The 22,179-nt window shown below is 38.8% G+C and overlaps 1 protein-coding gene across 4 annotated transcripts in view; it reads left to right on the top strand.

The window, feature by feature from the left end:
* Positions 1–21,471, top strand: part of LOC126100455 (guided entry of tail-anchored proteins factor 1-like) — a 104,714-nt gene extending 83,243 nt beyond the window's left edge. For 3 of the 4 annotated variants that reach the window (XM_049911060.1, XM_049911061.1, XM_049911062.1), the window contains exons 3-4: positions 17,131–17,198; positions 18,118–18,410. In XM_049911060.1, coding sequence (XP_049767017.1) covers positions 17,131–17,198; positions 18,118–18,309 — 260 coding nt within the window. In that variant the 3' untranslated portion in view covers positions 18,310–18,410. Of the gene's footprint in view, positions 1–17,130; positions 17,199–18,117; positions 18,411–21,222 lie in introns of those variants that run through there. The other variant, XM_049911063.1, reaches the window with a different exon arrangement.
* The last annotated feature ends 708 nt before the right edge of the window (positions 21,472–22,179 follow it).

The raw sequence follows: 22,179 nt of genomic DNA, 5'->3' as shown, positions 1-22,179 counted from the left end.
CTTTTAGCTGACCCTCTTTCCTCTGTGAGTAACTTTGGAACTGTGGGACTGATGACCTCACCATTTGGTCCCAGAAATTAATCAATCAATCAGTCTCAAAATTTGACAGGGAAAAATGTTAAAATGTGTTTGGAAAGCAGAGAAATGTCAGGAAATTTCACTTGGGGAAACTTGTGAGAACCCTGGAGGTTCAGGAAGTGAAGTCTCTGATTGATTTATATATACTAGCTCAGCATTGCAGCGTCAAACACAACAATGTACACCATGTCCGTACATGTGACCAACCCATTTTGCAACTTGTCCACAGAATTGTCGCAAAACATTTGCTTTCGTGCCAAGGGATTCCAGCATTGTCAGCAACCAGTGCAACCATCACTCAGCACGAGTTATGGCTTGTCTTCCATCAGCAGAACATTTGACAGCAAAGTCCTGCAGAAGATTGCATCCACCCACAAGTTGGTGGTTGTGGCACCAATTCCAGGCTAGCAGGTGGCACTAGTGGTGCTCAGATATGTCGCTGGTCGCACAGAACTATTTTCTCCCACCAGACACGTGCTGCAAATAGTTTGCCACACATCCTGCCACCCAGTAAGTGTTTAGGCTGACACACTACCTACAGTTAGCCACTTCCGTCAGAGTGAGTGGACTGAGCCAGGTGCTGAGTACGTTAGTACTTCTTCAGTGAGGGGCCACACTCTACGTGCCATCAGCCGTAAAGAATATTGTCACGCCACTCGCTCCTAGTACTTGACTTTGCTAGGCGATGTGATACTTAGGACAATGTTATTCTTTTACTCACTGTTTCCTTGTTTGGTTGTCAGGTGATTGTGATTTGACGACTTTAGTCAAGTGCAGTGTGGCACTGTTCTAATTTTCCAAGATTGTTTTTTTCTGAACAAGTGCAGTGTTCCAGATTTGAGACCACACAAGTAAAGTATTGTGGTAGTGTTTCTGTTATTAAGTTTGGGAGTCCTGTTTAGGTAGTACTGCATACAAAAGTGCAATAAATGCAAACTTTTGTTAACATAGTCATTTTTCTGGAACTTTGCAAGCTGCAAGTAAACTTTCAAGTTTTGTTAAACTCTATCTGGGCTTCTTTTGTGGAAGTATCCTCAATCAAAGGATACTTCAGCATATAACATAAAAAAGCACATGTGAATGTATGCTTTCCCGGCGTATACAGCTTTCGAAGAGTTAAACTGCAGTTTGAAGACACCGCCACCCAGCTGGAAGCCCGAGAACTCTTCGAAAAAAGCACATATTTGAAGAAATGCTCCAAGCGGAAAACCCATCATTCCAACAGCCCTTGATTTTCACCTTTGCTTCTCGTTCGCAATACAGATGGCTTGTGGTGTCTCTGTGGGGATTACTGCACTTTAAACACCTAGATAGTTCCAAACAGGTACCTTATGCAAAACATTCAAGGTTTTACATGTACTTTAGCTGGTGGAAAATTTTACTGCATTATAGATTGTCACAAAGCGTACAGCCAAATACTTGTGCCACTTTGTGAACTCCTGAAGATGGTGGTAGTTGTGCTCTTCGACAAATTTTAATTTAAATTTATGCCATTTGGTCTCAAAAATGCCACACAGACATCACAAAGTTTTATGAATAAAGTGTTAAAGGTACTTCCATTTTCCTTTCCATACCTTGATGACATTCTAGTGTTCTCACCAAATGTATGGCTACACGAACAACATGCGTAGGAAACACAATGGCAGTTGTGTGACTGTGGCATAGTACTGAATGGAGAGAAGTGCGTCATTGGCAAAGCAACCTCACCTTCCTAGGACATATGATTTCAACTGATGGCAGTTATTCATTACTGTTACCTGTGATCTTCAGGTGAGCCTAACTAGTGCAGTGATCTTTGCTCACTCAGTCTCGTTTGTGCTCCTAGCAAATTTCATTGATGTTAACCAAACAGCAATATGTGCAGTGGATCGACCAACATTGGCAACCGTTAAATTTTCTTTCAAAAGTAGCAACCAGCACAGCACACCAGTGATGAGTGCTCCTCTTGGCAGTTCAGATGTATAGAGTTTGTCAGCCAGTTTACAATGGATGTGCTTCACCTAAAAGGAGCAGATAATGTTGGTGCTGATTACTTTTTGGATGCCAGTAGTTTGGCAAATGCCGTGGACTACAAGAACTCGCCAGCACTCAGACTGCAGATTCACAACTACGGCATTTATTGTCTGACCCTTCCACAGGACTGTGACTCACCCAAATCTCAGTGCTAGGCACCAGATTGTCACTATTGTGTTACATCTCCTAGCAGAATCAAAGGCTCTGCATTTTGCCAAAATTTCACAAAGCTGCTTTTGGCATTGCTCACTATCCGTTACATCCAGGAGCAAACATGATCATCTAGTTACTGACACATAGTTTTGTTTGTCCATCAATTAAAAGAGATGCTTGGTGCTTGGGCTCATTCGTATATTCAATGTCAACTATGCAAAATGAAATGGCACATATGAGCTGACATTGGGCAGTTTCAAGGTTCTAAGCCATGTCCCCATTCATCTTGTAGACTCCCTTCCAGCATTGGACAGCTACTGATACATTCCACAGCAGTTGACGGGTGTACTCAGTGGGCAGAAGCTACACCCTCACAGAAGTTTCTGTTGAGACAACAGCAAAGACTATAATTGCCACTTCGTTAGTATGATTTGATTGCCCCCCTCCACATATCTACCTAATAGAGTTGGGAATTCCAAACTGTTTCGTTCTAATAATTGTCAAAGTTGTGTGGCTCCCAACATCATCATATGACAAACTACTATCCTGCCATCAGTAGGATGGTAGAAAAGTGGCATCAGACACAGCCATCGTGTGCTACCTTGAGAAATGGAAAACCCCCTTTCATTGGTCCTTTTAGGCCTTCGCACAGTGTAAAAGCTGGAGATGGAGGCATCACTAGCAGAAATAGTGTACGGGGAGCTGTTATGCATTCTGGAAGATGATCTGACATGTGCACTGCTGCCATCCACAGCAGAACTACCACATCTGGTGCAGTATAGCCGAAACCACAAAGCTAAGATCCAACACCTACCTGCTTCACACCATGCCAAACTCCTATTTTCATCCACAAAGCTTTGGATTACTGTACTCATATTCCACTCAACACAGATCTAATCAGATTGCTGCTCCTACTACACAGACTGATCACTTTCTGATGTGACAAGGATTCCAATACCATGGAGATCGTTAAAATGTCAAAATCACAAAGGTCTAATGAGTCAAGCCAGCATAAGTCCTACCTACGTCCTTACCTTGTTGACGGCGTTAGTCTCACCACACTGGAGACACCCATGCAGACATCACCGGTTATCAGCCCCTTCCACCATCCAGCAGCTGCACCATTGTTGTGTCAACAGTCCAGACAAAACCCATCTGGCAAATAAAGTTCAAATTTCCTTACATTTCAGGTGACTCACTGTAGTGTTTGTTACCACTGATATAAAGTTCATCTCTAAAGTTACTTTGTGTCAAGTTATCCTTTGTTGTTTGGAAATGTGTGTTTGTGTAATTAAAAATAGAAAGTAACTCATACATTTTATTGCCATGTACATTATTTTAAATGATGTATAAGCCTTACGCACTTATCTGTTGGTGTCATCATCATGTTGTTGATCAGACAACCAAACTTGAGGCACAGAATCTCAGTTTTGTTGTAGTGTTTCTTTATTTTCCGTTTAATAATGTTACAGTTCAGTTTCAGTTTATCTTTTGATTTGTTTTTATTTTTTGTGTGCATCATAATGAAGGTCTTAACAGTATGCATTCATTTACTGGTTGCTGCTAGTCTTTGGAATTAAATGTGAAGTTCTTGCTTCCTGACACACAGTATTTGTATGCTATACGTTAAATACACTTTCCTGCCTTGTCTGAATATACCGTACCTTCCTTATTCTGGACAGGTACTTACTAGATCTCAGTGTGAGCAATGAAATTACTGTCTGTAATACTATGCTCCAATATCATGGAAGACAATTGTACATTTGGATATCACCTAGTGGTAGGTTTAGAAACCAGATTGACTTCATCTGAGGGTGAGGAAGTTGGAAGACTTGGTCTTGAACTGTAAGACATTTCATGGGGCTGACTGTGGAAATTGGAAATTTTGGTTTTGTTTTGCTTTGGGGGGGTGGGGTGGGGGGGGGTGGGGGGTGGAACTGGGGTTATACACGCTTAAGTCAAGACTGTGGAAATGATCACAATTTGCTGTCCATCAAAATGAGGATTAACCTCGAATTCACCAAGAAGAGTGGATAAGGGAAGCACGTTGGGAATTTGGTGAGCTTGTAAGACCAAACTCCAAAAGATCAGTCTTGATAAGGAAGCACCAGTATTAAAAATATGGGACTAAATGGAGAAGTTTGTTTCCTTGTCACTTCTGACATCAGAATGACCACAAAGTGCAAAACATTCTTGGGATATCAATGTTTTCACTATAGGCAACTGAGGAGAGAAGCAGTCTGAAGAAAACTGGTATCCACAATACCCAGGATCAAGGCAGGTTAAGAACCTGTTCTGAGAAATACAATGGAATTGTAGAAAAGACAGAGCCACTTCAGTAGCAGTATCTGTGATGAAATAGAATAACATCGCAAACAAATCAAGTATGTGATCTCTTCAAAAAACTTAATAGCATCACAGCCAGTGAATTTAATTTTTGTATGTGGGAGGCAGCCGATGAGAATGCCTACCCTATCAGAGACAAGGACATTGCTGTTTTGAGGTGGAAGCAGTACTGTGAAAAATTGTATTCTGGAATTAACAGAGTGTGGATGGTCAAGCAGTTGAGCAACTTACATTGGAACGTACAATCTTACACAGCAAAATAGAGAATGCAATTCAACATTTGAATAACTATAAATCCCCTGGTCTGGAAATTATATCTGGGGAGATGAGTAAAGAAATGGGGCAAGAAGGGATTAATAAGCTGCATTCATTGTGTACAACATTATGGAAAGCTGTGGAGTGGCCAGAAGACTGGTCGCACTCTCTCTTCCACCCCGTATACAAGAAAGTGTCAATCAGGAACAGCTCCAACAAATGAACTATTGCTCTCATATCCCATGCAAACAACATTTTGCTCTACATCTTGAACCAGCATTTCAAGCCGTATATTCAGCCTCACATATCCACACATTTTAATGAAGGAAAAAGAGAAACTTTTGACTGTGTTTTCTAGGAAAACACAGACAAGTTCTGGCATGTCTGATTTCTTCAGGGAAGCATAAGTTGTCAAACAGGGTTGTGTTCTATTCCTCCAACTGTATGACATCAGCGCGGAACCTGTGTCACTAGGAATGTCCACAATGGTTGGACTAAAGGCATATCAATTGGTGGTAGAACTATTAACAATCTCTGATTTGGTGATGACACTGAGCTTTAGTCAGCAGTGATGATTAACTTTCTGAGAAACTAAGAAAAATAAAGTACATTAGTTTACCATATGAATTAGACACCAACCTCAGTGAGTCAAAACTTGTGCTAACTGATTGAAGAGCACAGGTTCAACTTGCAAGTCAATTAAAAGAACTGAAAGTCATGCATTCTTTCATCTATCCAAATTTACGGCTCGATTCAAGACTTCCTTGCAGTTAGCATTCAATACATCAGTCTTAGTGGAACAAAATGGACAGGTGTAAAGGTAATTTCCGGAGTACCTCAGGGAAGTGTGACAGGACTGTTACTGTTTACAATATATATAAATGATCTAGTAGAAAGTGTTGGATGCTCTTTAAGACTTTTGCAGATGATGCTATTGTCTGTAACAAAATAGCAACGCCAGAAGATAGTAATGATTTTCAGAATGATCTCCAGAGAATTGATGAATGGCACAGGCTCTGGTAGTTGATACTGAACATAAATAAATTTAACATATACATAGGAAAAGAGGTCCACTACTGCACAGCTACACTATTGATGACAGACTGCTGGTAACAGTATCTACCATAAAATATCTATTAGTAACTTGTCCAGAGTGACCTTAAGTGGAATAGAACAAATAGTGGAAATAGTAGATGCCAAACTCAGATTCATAGCAAGAATGTTAAGGAAATGTAACTCATCCATGAAGGAAGTGGCTTATAAGGCACTTGTTCAACTGATTCTTGAGTGTTGTTTATCTATCTGGGATCCCTACCAGATAGGTGTGATAGAAGAGATAGAGAAGGTCCAATTTCATCAAGGGATTGTGTAGCCAGTGTGAGAGTGTTACAGAGATGCTCAACAAACTCCATTGGCAGATGTTACAAAGAGACGTTGTGCATCATGGAGAGATTTCCTATTGAAATGTCCAGAGAACACTTTCTTGGAAGAGTCGGACAATATATTACTTCCCCACACATACATCTTGTGTAGTGATGACAAGGAGGAAAATTGAGAAATTGTGACCAATACAGAGGTGTACCAATAATCATTCCTTCCATGCACTATTTGCAAGTGGAAAGTGGTTGGAGGTGGTACAATAAGTACCCTCTGCCTCACACTATTAGGTTGCTTGCAGAGTATGATATAGGTAGATAGGTATTCTCATGTCAACCAAAAATTCTCCAGTTCTTTGGCTATAGTGTGAGAAGACATGGAGAAAATCTAGAGAAAATAGTCATGGAAGGAAAGATTGAGGACAAGAGACTAAGGGGAAGAGCACCAAGCAGATAGACAGATCAAATCAAGATCATCTCCAGTCTAAATCTTCAGCAGGCTTTGAGGGAAGATGGTAAACATCTGGGATCGAGTCACTTGGTTTATGGGGTCAGTGTGCACAGCAATGAACATGACAATTGGCAGTAATGGTGGTGGTGACGAGGCTTTATTGGAAAAGTAAATTAAAAATGGTGAAATAATATGCAAAACAAAGTATTAAATTTATTGCCTATAATGCTGGGTTGTACACCATTCGCACAGTGCATCCTGTAATTCTTATCTACACAGTCGATGTAATTATATATGGTAATGACAGAAAATTCTTGGTACTTCTACCAAATTGAGCAGGGCAGTTTGCTGCTATTGTTTCACAGTTGTGATGTAAAGAGCCATTTATTATTGGCGTAAATGTAATTCATGAAAAATAGATAGATTTATAAACATATTTCCAGTGATAGTTGCATTATATTCTATTCCGTGATATGGTTATAAATGGAAATTGTATCAATATTCTTCTTATGTGTTTCTGATGAAGATTGACATTGTGAATTGTGAATTGTGGTTTATTAGTCTCATAACGAACATAATCCAAATCATTTGATTCAGGTACAGGAGACACGTCAAAATTTTGGTAAAGTTTTACCATATACATACAACACCCAATTTTAACAAATGGTACCATAACAATAATACAATATAAAATACATGTACAATAAAAAACTAACAATTAATTACAACAGCTGATTTTAACAAATGATATCACAATAATAATACAATTTTGTTACACATACAATAAAAGACTAACAATTAATTACCCCTTGCTCAAATTATCATGTCATCGTCTATGAATTCTTCTACTGAATAGTAGCATTTCTCCCACAGAATCTGCTGTAGCCTTATTTTTAGACTCTCTGGCTTCATATTAAATATATTTTTGCCCATTAGCTTGTTATATATTGTCATCCCCATATACTGTGGAGTTCGTGCATATAATTTCAAATAGTGTGTGGGTAACATAAAATTATTTTTATTTCTTGTGTTGTATGTGTGGTAAAAATGATTTTCCTCAAATAACTTTTGTCTGCTGTATACAAAGATTATAATTTCATAAATGTATATGGAAGGAACTGTTAGGATTTGCAGGTTCCGAAATAATGGGCAACAAGATTAATGTAGACAAGTGTAATGTGCTGCGAATATACAGAAAGATAGATCCTTTATCATTTAGCTACAAAATAGGAGGTCAGCAACTGGAAGCAGTTAATACCATAAATTATCTGGGAGTACGCATTAGGAGTGATTTAAAATGGAATGATCATATAATGTTGATCGTCGGTAAAGCAGATGCCAGACTGAGATTCATTGGAAGAATCCTAAGGAAATGCAATCCGAAAACAAAGGAAGTAGGTTACAGTACGCTTGTTCGCCCACTGCTTGAATACTGCTCAGCAGTGTGGGATCCGTACCAGATAGGGTTGATAGAAGAGATAGAGAAGATCCAACGGAGAGCAGTGCGCTTCGTTACAGGATCATTTAGTAATCGCGAAAGCGTTACGGAGATGATAGATAAACTCCAGTGGAAGACTCTGCAGGAGAGACGCTCAGTAGCTCGGTACGGGCTTTTATTGAAGTTTCGAGAACATACCTTCACCGAAGAGTCAAGCAGTATATTGCTCCCTCCTATGTATATCTCGCGAAGAGACCATGAGGATAAAATCAGAGAGATTAGAGCCCACACAGAGGCATACCGACAATCCTTCTTTCCACGAACAATACGAGACTGGAATAGAAGGGAAAACCGATAGAGGTACTCAAGGTGCCCTCCGCCACACACCGTGAGGTGGCTTGCGGAGTATGGAAGTAGATGTAGATGTAGATGTTTGTTGTGCACTACACATGTATCTTATTATTTTCTTTTGCAGTTTCAGTATTCGAGATACACTACTTGAATTTCCCCAGAAAATGATACCATACCTAATGACAGATTCAAAATAACTATGATATGCTATTTTTCGTGTACGCATGTCAGTAGAGTTTGCTAGTATTTGCATTGCAAATCTGCTTAGTTTATTTGACAGGAACTCAATATGTGTACTCCAGTTTAAGTTGTTGTCCACATTTAGTCCAAGGAATTTGACTGTGTTAACTTCTTCCGTAGGATGAGTGTGATGATGTATTTTAAGATCCACACATTTCAAATGTTTGGTTTTGAAATGTACCATATTGGTTTTTGCAATATTCAGCTTCAATCCATTTAACTGGAACCAGTTTTCTAGAGTACCCATTGTGCTCACAATGGAGCTCTGAATTTTTTCTGCATCATCTTCAATTACAACAGAAGTGTCATCCGCAAACAGAACTGACGGGGAATTTATATTTATGGGCAAGTCATTTACATACAATAGGAACAGGATTGGCCCCAAAATGGAGCCTTGAGGCACACCTTGTGATACTGTACTCCATTTAGAATAATAATTCACTGCATTTGATGTGACACTTACCCTTTGCTTTCTGTTGTGCAAGTATGATGTGAGCCATTTCAGAGGTTTGTCCTTAATCCCATATTTGTTTAATTTGTAGATAAGCAAGTCATTGTTCACCAAGTCAAATGCTTTTGAAAGATCGCAGACGATACCTGCGACTTTATTCCTCTGATCCAATGATTTGCATATCTTCTCAATAAAGTTATTTACTGCACCCAGTGCGTTTTTTCCTTGTTGGAATCCAAATTGGTTACTGACAATAATATCATTTTTTTACGATAAAATTTTTGATCTGATTTGCAGCTACTTTTTCTAACACTTTTGACAGGATTGGGAGAATAGAAATAGGGTGATCGTTTCCCATATCTTCCCTCGACCCTTTCTTGAACAGAAGTCTCACTTTGCATATTTTAACACATCAGGAAAGCACCCCTGTTCAAAAGATTGGTTGATTATTTTAGCTAGCGGGGGTGTATTATGTCATATACTACTTTAATCACTTTACTTGGTGTCCCATCCCACCCAGCAGAATTTTTATTTTTTAATGACAATATAACATTTTTAACATCCTTTATTGTGACTTTTTTTTAAATCTGTGAGATACTCAGCTTCTTGGTCGAGTCCAAAGGTATTTACTTTACTCTGATATCCTGCTACATCAACTTCTGACTTTGCTAAATTTATGAAGAATTCATTTAAACACTCTGATATTTGAGCTGGGTTTACAACAACATCACCATCTACTTTAATCTTAGTTATTTCATTACTACTGACTTTAACACCTAACTCAGATTTGATAACAGACCACACTGCCTTTGTCTTACTGTTATGTTGTAAAATAAACTTATTGTTTGCCATTTGTTTTGCTGCCTTTACAACTTTTTTGAATATCTAACACTCGTAAATGCTTATAGTTTAAACAACATTAAAACATGATCAAGATGGAAAATTACAATCAACAGTGCGAATAGTGGCTGACTTGTGTAATGATTTTCTGTCATTTACTGACCACATTGAAATTCTAGGATGATGGTATGCAAATCTGGGACTGTTTTCCCTTGTTAGGCTCTGTTAATTAATTCTGATCAATATGCAAAACATCCAGTTGTTTGCAAAAAAAAACGTAGATGATAACTTTTTTTTTATTTCTGAGGCAACAAGTCTTTTCTCTACCACCGTGATGATGTTTCACTTCACAGAGGCTGAATTATTATATCATAATTTGAAGAAATTTAGGTGAGTTTGCTGAACATTAATTCTTCATTAAATGTACTAGAGCCAGCTACAAAGAATTTCCTGAAGATGTAATAATAAAATGAGGTTCTACATAACATCAGTTACATGACTAGTTTATTTGGAGTTAACAATGGCAAAAGTCCAGAGGCTTTCAGTAATATGACATCCATAAGTATTTCCAATTATTCATACTAGATATTAGTGCTCTCTCCAGTCTTGGGATGCACTTAAAACCATTCAAAAAATCCCAGAAGGGAAAAAAATGTGTATCGTACCAATGTTTGGAACCAAACCTTGCCTGTTGCTGGCAGTGCATGAATGTGCAAATCAGAAGGTTTGGTTTCACTTTTCAGTCTGCCAACAACTACCTTTTGTGTTCAAAATACTGTGATGTGTCACAGGATGCAAAGAGCTTTTGAACACACCACTCATGAAGATAAGAAATTCTGGTTTTGTGCTTGTTGCTAACTCCACTTTCCTTTTGCTCATTCTCAAGCAGTATGTCCATAATTTGCAACCCTCATGGTCTATCTGCTTAGTCTTTGTAATATTCTGAAAAGCATAACACATTTGCAGATATACCAGTTGATCTTTCAGTTTCTTGGTAGTATTCTGTGCATTGTGCCTGCTTTCCACTTAATGCCAATGTTTTATATTTCTATTTAATGTGTTGCTATTAAGTTTTAGGACAAGACAGGATCAGCTTAATGCTTGAATAGCTGATGGCATTTAATTTTTTTGTCACTGTAAATCTATTTTCCTCAGCACTGACGCTATTTTATTAAAATTGTAGATATATTCCCCCTCATGTCCCATCCACCTGTTCTTAGCTCTACTGGGGCATTCATGCCAAAGAAATACTAGCAGGAAGTTGGGAACTGCTTAAAACAACGTGACTGAATGCAGTGACCTGTCAGCAACGTAACATAAACCTAATTATGAAAAGAAAAGATTGCTACTCACCATGTAGCGGAATTATTGAGTTGCAGAGAGGCACAACAAAAGGACTACTGAACACACAAGCTTCAGGCCTATTTCAAAATACACACACACACACACACACACACACACACACACACACACACACACACACACAGTCCTGTAAAACCATATCAACCAAGCCCACATCTGCAGTAACGAGCGATTCCTCCCAAAACGTACTGAGGGTCTCACTGAAGCCTTCACAGACTGTAATTATCCTCCCAACCTTGTACAAAAACATATCTCCCTTGCCTTATCTTTCCAGTCTCCCACCACCTCCCAGAGTCCCACCATCCTACCAGAGAGGAGCATTCCCTTCGCGTCTCACTGCCACCCATGACTGGAGCAACTGAATTACATTCTCCACCAGGGTTTTGACTAGCTCTTGTTGTGCCTTGAAATGAGAAATGTCCTGCCCACTATCCTTCCCACCCCTACCACAGTGGCATTCTGTCCACCACCGAAACTTCACAATATATTCGTCCATCCCTACACAACCTCTGCTCCCACTCCCTTACCTCAGGGGTCATAACCCTGTAATAGACCTAGATGTAAGACATGTCCTATACATCCTCCACCACCCCCACCACCTACACCAGTCCAGTCACAAACATCACTTATCCCATCAAAGGCAGGGCTACCTGTGAAACAAGTAATGTAATCTACAAACTAAGCTGCAACCACTGTGCTGCATTCTATGTGGGCATGACAACCAACTAGCTGTGTGTCTGCATGAATGCCCACGGTCAAACTGTGACCAAGAAATAAGTCGACCACTCTGTTGCTGAACACACTGCAAAACATGACATCCTCCATTTGGATGACTGCAACCCTTCTGGCCTCAACCTTCGTTAGTCATGGTCCTCACCCATCCAGCCCCTTCCTTGTTCCCATTCCGGCACTACACTAACCTCATTCCAACATTCCAGTTAGTCTTTTTACTTCTCTCCTTTTCCTCTACCTTCTCCCTCCCCCACCTCTTGCCTGCCCTCCGTCTAACCTCCAGAACTTCACTGTCCGTTACCCCTACCCTACTACCCCCCATCTCCCCACCCCAGCCTCCTCCTTACCCCACCCAGTCGCCATTCCCATCACGCACTTGTGCTGCTGCTTGCAATGTGGCTTCAGTTGCCTGAGGGTGCAGGTGTGTGTGTGTGTGTGTGTGGTCTAATTTTGACGAAGGCCTTACTGGCCGAAAGCTTTATTTATGACAGTCTTTTTGTTGTGCCTATCTGCAACTCAGAATCTCCGCTTTATTGTGAATAGCAACCTTCCTTTTCATAATATTGTTGCAAAGAATATATCTTTAACTTTCAACTACCTACTGCTGACGATGAAAGCTAAATTGCACAGTAGTGGCTGATGAAGCCCAGATTGACTGCAACTGTTGTAGATCTTTCTTCATACACTGTAAATGCATACTACCTTGTTTACTCCATGCTAAGGGCATAATTTTAGCAGGGAAAAAAATAAAACTTTTTCTGACCAGGGAACGAAAGTTACCCGCAAAGAGCCAAAGTAACCCGAGATTACGGTATATCTCTTAGAGTAGATTAATGGGAACCGTTAAAACCACATCTATCATAAATGTTCCTTCATCATGTTGGATAGGCACATAAACAGTCTTTGACATAATAGCAGTTACACCATCTCCACAGAGTTGCAACATTTGTGTCCATCCAGGATTTTCTGGTATTATACAATTATAGTAACAGTAGTAATGATAGTAATAGTATTAATAATAATAACAATAATAATAATAATAATAATAATAATAATAATAATAACCCCGTGGAGGCCCGGGAAAAGAATAGGCCTCCGGTATGTTCTGCCAGTCGTAAAAGGCGACGAAAAGAACAAACCACTAATAGGGCTAACCCCTCTTTTAGTGTGATTAGTTGGTCCAGGACAGAACTAAAGAAGCCTCGGACAAGCGCCGTCATGGTCGGGGACGACGCTTGAACCCTATGCCCGCCCACAATGGTAACGACACTGCTAGCCAACTGGAAAATGATTTAAATCCGAATAGAGGTGTTTTGCAGGATATGCTTCCTGCAACCACCCTAGAAGGAAAACAAAGACAGAGGATGAGATGGTCAGATGAAGTTAATCGACACCTCATGTTCTGTTATTACCAAGCAACAAACCTAGGAACCAACACAACTGGATACAGATCACAAGTATACACAACATTTATTACCAGATACCCGGAATTAAAATTTTTAACAGAACAACGACTAGCTGATCAGATCCGTGTAGTAATCAAAAATAACAGGATACCCCAGTCAGAATTAGAAAACATCAAACAATAAGTACAACAAATACTGGAACAAAATAATGTGCAATCAGAAGAAGAAGAAAACACAGTAATGGACTCAAACATCCCAGAGCAAACAAACAAAGACCAACATGCATCAATTAAACAATCAGAGGAAAACGAAATCTTAAGACAGCCACCAGAACAAACACAAATAGGACACGAAGAGAGACACATGTTAGATATAGAAGAGAAATTTCAGCTGACATATATAGAATACAAAGACACAAATACAGACATTAGACCATTCTTGCATAGACCGCCAAATAACCCACAAGTCGAAACAACAATAAAAACTATCAACACAATCATACACAACAAAATAAATGAAAACACAACTATGGAAGAGTTACAACTACTGGTTTATATAGGAGCACTCACTACACTAAATATACACACTAGGCAGAGATCAGAACAAACCAACACACAGAAGAAACCCACAAAACCAGCATGGCAACACAGGTTACAGATCAGAATAGAAAAACTGAGAAAAGACATCGGACAGCTAACACAATTTATAAGAAATGAAATATCAGACAAAAAACGAAAAAGGTTAGGTAAAATCTCACAACAAGAAGCAATAGAGCAATTAGATGAAAAAAAGCAGAAATTGCAAGCATTGGCCAAACGACTTAGAAGATACAAAAAAAGTGAAAATAGAAGGAAACAAAACCAAACATTCAACACAAACCAAAAGAGATTTTACCAAACAATGGATAACACACACATTAAAATAGACAATCCACCAAACATAACAGACATGGAACACTTCTGGAGCAGCATATGGTCAAACCCGGTACAACATAACAGGCATGCACGGTGGATACAAGCAGAAACAGACACATACAAGATGATACCACAAATGCCTGTAGTGATAATTTTGCAACATGAAGTCACCCGAGCAATTAATTCTACACACAATTGGAAAGCCCCTGGAAATGATAAAATAGCAAATTACTGGCTAAAGAAGTTCACCTCAACACATTCACATCTAACTAAGTTATTTAACAGTTACATTGCAGACCCATACACATTCCCTGATACACTTGCACATGGAATAACCTATCTGAAACCTAAAGATCAAGCAGACACAGCAAACCCAGCTAAATATCGCCCCATAACATGCCTACCAACAATATACAAAATATTAACTTCAGTCATCACACAGAAATTAATGACACATACAACACAGAACAAAATTATAAATGAAGAACAAAAAGGCTGCTGCAAAGGAGCACGAGGATGTAAAGAGCAACTGATAATAGATACAGAGGTGACATATCAAGCTAAAACTAAACAAAGGTCCCTACACTACGCATACATTGATTACCAAAAAGCCTTTGATAGTGTACCCCACTCATGGTTACTGCAGATTTTGGAAATATACAAAGTAGATCCTAAATTGATACAGTTTCTAAACACAGTAATGAAAAACTGGAAAACCACACTTAATATCCAAACAAATTCAGATAACATCACATCACAGCCAATACAGATTAATCGTGGAATATACCAAGGAGACTCATTAAGTCCTTTCTGGTTCTGTCTTGCTCTGAACCCACTATCCAACATGCTAAATAATACAAATTATGGATACAATATTACTGGAACATACCCACACAAAATCACACATTTGCTATACATGGATGATCTAAAACTACTGGCAGCAACAAATCAACAACTCAACCAATTACTAAAGATAACAGAAGTATTCAGCAATGATATAAATATGGCTTTTGGAACAGACAAATGTAAGAAAAATAGCATAGTTAAGGGCAAACACACTAAACAAGAAGATTACATATTGGATAACCACAGCGACTACATAGAAGCGATGGAAAAAACAGATGCCTATAAATACCTAGGATACAGACAAAAAATAGGAATAGATAATACAAATATTAAAGAAGAACTAAAAGAAAAATATAGACAAAGACTAACAAAAATACTGGAAACAGAATTGACAGCAAGAAACAAGACAAAAGCTATAAATACTTATGCTATACCAGTATTGACCTACTCATTTGGAGTAGTGAAATGGAGTGACACAGACCTAGAAGCACTCAATACACTTACACGATCACAATGCCACAAATATAGAATACATCACATACATTCAGCAACAGAAAGATTCACATTAAGCAGAAAGGAAGGTGGAAGGGGATTTATAGATATAAAAAACCTACATTATGGACAGGTAGACAATTTAAGAAAATTCTTTCTAGAACGAGCAGAAACTAGCAAAATACACAAAGCAGTCACTCATATAAATACATCAGCTACGCCATTGCAATTTCATAACCACTTCTACAACCCTTTAGATCACATAACATCAACAGATACAAAGAAAGTAAATTGGAAAAAGAAAACAATACACGGCAAGCACCCGTATCATCTAACACAGCCACACATCGATCAAGACGCATCCAACACATGGCTAAGAAAAGGCAATATATACAGTGAGACGGAAGGATTCATGATCGCAATACAGGATCAAACAATAAACACCAGATATTACAGCAAGCATATTATTAAAGATCCCAATACCACAACAGATAAATGCAGACTTTGCAAACAACAAATAGAAACAGTAGATCACATCACAAGCGGATGTACAATACTAGCAAATACAGAATACCCCAGAAGACATGACAATGTAGCAAAAATAATACATCAACAACTTGCCATAAAACATAAACTAATAAAACAACACGTTCCCACATACAAGTATGCACCACAAAATGTACTGGAGAATGATGAATACAAATTATACTGGAACAGAACGATTATAACAGATAAAACAACACCACATAACAAACCTGACATCATACTCACCAATAAAAAGAAGAAATTAACACAACTAATTGAAATATCCATACCCAACACAACAAATATACAGAAGAAAACAGGAGAAAAAATTGAAAAATACATCCAACTGGCTGAGGAAGTCAAGGACATGTGGCATCAGGATAAAGCCGACATTATCCCAATTATACTATCAACTACAGGAGTCATACCTCACAATATTCACCAGTACATCAATGCAATACAGCTACATCCAAACATATATATATACAACTACAAAAGTCTGTAATTATTGATACATGTTCAATTACCCGAAAGTTCCTAAGTGCAATATAACATATACCATACAGTTACAAGGAAGTCACGCTTGACCGAGGTCCGCATCACATTCCATTTTTAACCAGACTTAAGTCTGAGAAAAAAAGTCAATAATAATAATAATAAATGTTTGTGACTGCATATGAACATTTAAATATGATTCTCATTTTCATATTTGGTTGGATATTTCTGCTAAAAGTGTGTGTGTGTGTGTGTGTGTGTGTGTGTGTGTGTGTAAAAACCTAATACTATGAACTATAACCCTGGTATCAGTGAGCACTGTGTGTGTGCACTATAATTCTTATGATTTTTTCCCCTCTGTTACAGCTGCTTCACGACTGAAATCACAAGCAAAAACCAAAATTGCTGTTTTATATGCTGCACAATTGGTGGTGGTGAGTTTGAATAAGAAACTTTGAAACATAAAACATATAGAATAATTATGTATGTAATTTGTGTGTTGGTATTCAGTCAGTAAGAAAATTTGCTGTGAAAGGCAAGGGTCCAGGTTTCAGAGATAGCCCAGCATGTGCTTTGAAACCATCAAGGAGTTTCACTATAGTTCACTTTGGGATTGCGCTTTTTTGTGTCAGCGTGGCAATGCTACTCTGTAGACAGGGCAACAGAGAGAGAGAGAGAGAGAGAGAGAGAGAGAGAGAGAGAGAGAGAGAGAGGGGGGGGGGGGGGGGGGGGGGGGAGTGTGTTAAATTCTGTGGACTGGTATGATCAAAATACATATTGTCAACACTGTGTGAAAGTTACAGAAACTTTAGTTCTGAGTGTGTGTCTCATATTATTTTGAGTTTCTATTGCTATCACTTATAAAACTAGGTATGAACAACACTTATCATAATGATGTACTCCTTAGCAGGCATGACAATATGTTCTAGAAGATTAGACTACTTAAATATTTGACAATAATGTGTAATCTAGGAATTTGTAACGAAAGTACATTGTGTATTTATGAACTGATTACTTCCAGTACCCGCGTCCTCAACGTAGGTGGGTTCTTCTCATCCTATAGTCTGAGTCACCTGCCCATACCTTGTAATCTTCTCCAACCTATCCCGCTCTCTTCCCTGAGGAAGGAACTGTTAGTTCCACAGATAGGTAGTGTATCACTTTTACATGTGTTGGATAGGCAGTATTCCGTATTTTGCCTCCTAAAAGTAATTGCTGGCGAGCAATTCTGTCTCGTAATTCAGCAGTTTTCTCAATGGAATTTTCCTTTGATACAATGAAACAAGATCTTTGTCATATATTCCCACTTATTTATCCATATGTTTCCTTTAGTAATGCCTTGTTAACTTACAGGGCATCATTACCTGCTGCTTTGTCTGGATGTATAAGCATGTACCTGTTGCAACTTTTCCACCAAATTGGATGAAACCTTTCGGTGCATTTCTCTCATGGCCATCTGGCATTGATGGTGGTATAAGTATTGTTATTTGGTTGTTTTGTGTTGGACATGTTGCAAGAAAAGCAGCTAAGCAGTTTTGTATTTGAGTGTGCTAAATATTGTGTATGTCAAGATGCCTAATTTTGTTATGAGAACAGTACTTGTATTTCCATCCCAAAGAAATATTTTAAAAATAAAAGTTTTGTTGCTGAGAAATTCTTCCTGTTTTGTTCCTTCTTCATTTGATATTCGTGAAGCCACTGGAGCAGAAAATGTAAACGTATGTCATTTGTTTTAATTTATACAGTGCAGTCTAGGATGTCTAATAAAGTAGATGGACCATCTACTAACTATACTGGTAAAAGATAATTACTTTTCAGTATTTTGAGAAAAAAGGCTATCACCTAGCCCTTAGTCCAAATTTAGGTGTTTACAATACTGCTGTATATACTGTATTTTACAGACTACAAGATGCCCTCTTTTCTCCAAAAAATTGCCTCCAAAATTCAAGTGTGTCTTATACCCAAAATTAATTAAAAAATGTCCAGTGTTTGATTTAAAATTCCCACCAGTCCTAAAAAATGACCATATATTTGATGCCACAGGAAGCCTATCTCTATCTGGCCACACTGGATTCAACTGGCAGCAGCAGTGCACTGATGCGATGAACATGAGTTGTGGTGATTCACAAGTTTGCTAACACTGTCTCCCTCCCACCCCACCATCACAAACCCAAAACACTGTCTTAGCATATGATGCATCACTGCAGTCTATGGTGACACTGAACTTGAATTGAAAGTGATTTGTGATATCAGTAACAGTACAATATTTTTGTTAGTAGCTAATTTTGTAATGGAAAGAAATAAAAGGTATTCATATAATGTGGCCTACAAATTTGAAGTACTGTATACAGGGTGTTACAAAAAGGTACAGCCAAACTTTCAGGAAACATTCCTCACACACAAATAAAGGAAAGATGTTATGTGGATATGTGTCTGGAAACTCTTAATTTCCATGTTAGAGCTAATTTTAGTTTCGTCAATATGTACTGTACTTCCTCGATTCACCGCCAGTTGGCCCAATTGAAGGAAGGCAATGTTGACTTCGGTGCTTGTGTTGACATGCGACTCATTGCTCTACAGTACTAGCATCAAGCACATCAGTACGTAGCATCAACAGGTTAGTGTTCATCACGAACGTGGTTTTGCAGTCAGTGCAGTGTTTACAAATGCGGAGTTGGCAGAAGCCCATTTGATGTATGGATTAGCACGGGGCAATAGCCGTGGTGCGGTACGTTTGTATCGAGACAGATTTCCAGAATGAAGGTGTCCCGACAGAAAGACGTTCGAAGCAATTGATCGGCGTCTTAGGGAGCACGGAACATTCCAGCCTATGACTCGCGACTGGGGGAGACCTAAAACGACGAGGATACCTGCAATGGACGAGGCAATTCTTCGTGCAGTTGACGATAACCCTAATGTCAGCATCAGAGAAGTTGCTGCTGTACAAGGTAACGTTGACCACGTCACTGTATGGAGAGTGCTACGGGAGAACCAGTTGTTTCCGTACCATGTACAGCATGTGCAGGCACTATCACCAGCTGATTGGCCTCCACGGGTACTCTTCTGCGAATGGTTCATCCAACAATGTGTCAATCTTCATTTCAGTGCAAATGTTCTCTTTACGGATGAGGCTTCATTCCAACGTGATCAAATTGTTAATTTTCACGATCAACATGTGTGGGCTGACGATAATCCGCACTCAATTGTGCAATCACGTGATCAACACAGATTTTCTGTGAACGGGGCAGGCATTGTTGGTGATGTCTTGATTGGGCCCCATGTTCTTCCTACGCTCAATGGAGCACGTTATCATGATTTCATACGGGATACTCTACCTGTGCTGCTAGAACATGTGCCTTTACAAGTACGATACAATATGTGGTTCATGCACGATGGAGCTCCTGCACATTTCAGTCGAAGTGTTCGTACGCTTCTCAACAACAGATTCAGTGACCGATGGATTGGTAGAGGCAGACCAATTCCATGGCCTCCACGCTCTCCTGACCTCAACGATCATGACTTTCATCTATGGGGGCATTTGAAAGCTCTTGTCTACGCAACCCTGGTACCAAATGTAGAGACTCTTTGTGCTCGTATTGTGGATGGCTGTGATACAATATGCCATTCTCCAGGGCTGCATCAGTGCATCAGGCATTCCATGCAGCAGAGGGTGGATGCATGCATCCTCACTAGTGGAGGACATTTTGAACATTTCCTGTAACAAAGTGTCTGAAGTCACGCTGGTATGTTCTGTTGCTGTGTGTTTCCATTTCGTGATTAATGTGATTTGAAGAGAAGTAATAAAATGAGCTCTAACATGGAAAGTAAGCGTTTCCAGACACATGTCCACATAACATATTTTCTTTCTTTGTGTGTGAGGAATATTTCCTGAAAGTTTGGCCGTACCTTTTTGTAACACCCTGTATATGAAGAAGGAGGTTCAGATGATGATTTTCAGGGATTTTGAAGGTCAGTTGTTTTATGAACTAAGATTTTTTTTAAAGCCTGGCTTTGCACTCTAATAATACAAATGGTAAAATTGTTATTTAAAAAAAATAAGGTGTACCTTATAGTCTGTAAAATAAGGTGGTATTGCTCAAGTGCTGAATGAAAAACAGGTAGCATTATTAACCCTTAACCCGAAACATCATTCTCTCAGACACATTATTTATTTTAAACACTGAGTGTGGTAGCACTGCAAAAAACAACAGCCTCTCTTTTTCAGTACCTTCATTTTAATATTTGCTGCAAGTAAAGCAACATTCAACAATTAGCTTGACTTTGTTGGTCTAACAATAAAGTATGTTACTTAGAAAAGAATGCGAAATTTGGTGCTTGTCTGACTGCATGTTTCACATTATGTGTAATAATTACTACATATTTTTCTTTCCGTTGCTTTTTTATATTTTCTTATTTTATAACATTTTATTATGTACAAGAATTTATGTTATTTTTCAGCTGTAGCATGGAGCAACTTTCTAAGAGGAATAAGATGTCTGCAGTTGATCCAAATTGTGAAACTTGGTTGCAACAGCAATTATGTGATGTAGGTGAAGAGGAAAATTGGAATTACAACTGAATCCTACAATTATGGATAATGGGATGTAAGGCGAAAGGCTAGGGCCCATGTAGCATCATGTGTCATTTCCTGTTACTAACTTATTGACATAAATACCTCTGAAACGGATAGGCTGTTGGCAATCTCAATTTCAGTTAATTACAAAACAGATTGAGTAAAATATCAAATCTCAATAATAGGGCAATAAAAACAGGTAGGCCTTGATAAATAAGAGTTTCAGCTAATCCAAATGTTGAAAGAGCTCTTAATTTAATTAAAAGGGAACAGGCAGGCTTTCAATAATGACAGCTTCAATTAAGTGATATTACCAAATAGAAAATGAGCAGGCCGTCTTTAATAACAGCTTCAGTTAAGTAAGATTATGAAATAGAAAAAAGATAGGCCTTTATGAATAACTGCTTCAGTTAAGTAACCAGGAGTTTGAATTGCCTCCTCACAAAGGGTGCTCTAGAAGGCTTATACACAAAGACTTAAGACTACACCAAACAGTAAGGCCAAGAAAGGTTACAAAGAGAGGACCGGCCTTCCAAGGGCCTTTTTGTTGGGTACAGACCAGTCAAAGAAATATTAACACAGCAAGGTTAATCACATGAAGGCAACAATAACTAGCCAAATGGTGTACCTGTGTCACTGCAAGATACAGCCTCTACAACGGCGCGAAACACCTGAGAGAAAACTAGGCAAAAACCCAATTACATAGCCTCAGCAACTGCAAATTTTGAGACCCAGGCACCTCCTAAGCCAATATAATTAACAGAGCAATGACATCTGCAATTCCTGAAGGAACCTTGAAATCGGCTGATGTTCACAAATCAAAGCTGAAGCTTGCTGGTTCC

The sequence above is a fragment of the Schistocerca cancellata genome, chromosome 9 (genome assembly GCF_023864275.1).
Source record: "Schistocerca cancellata isolate TAMUIC-IGC-003103 chromosome 9, iqSchCanc2.1, whole genome shotgun sequence".
Classification (NCBI taxonomy): domain Eukaryota; kingdom Metazoa; phylum Arthropoda; class Insecta; order Orthoptera; family Acrididae; genus Schistocerca; species Schistocerca cancellata.
This window is presented reverse-complemented; position numbering and strand designations above follow the sequence as displayed.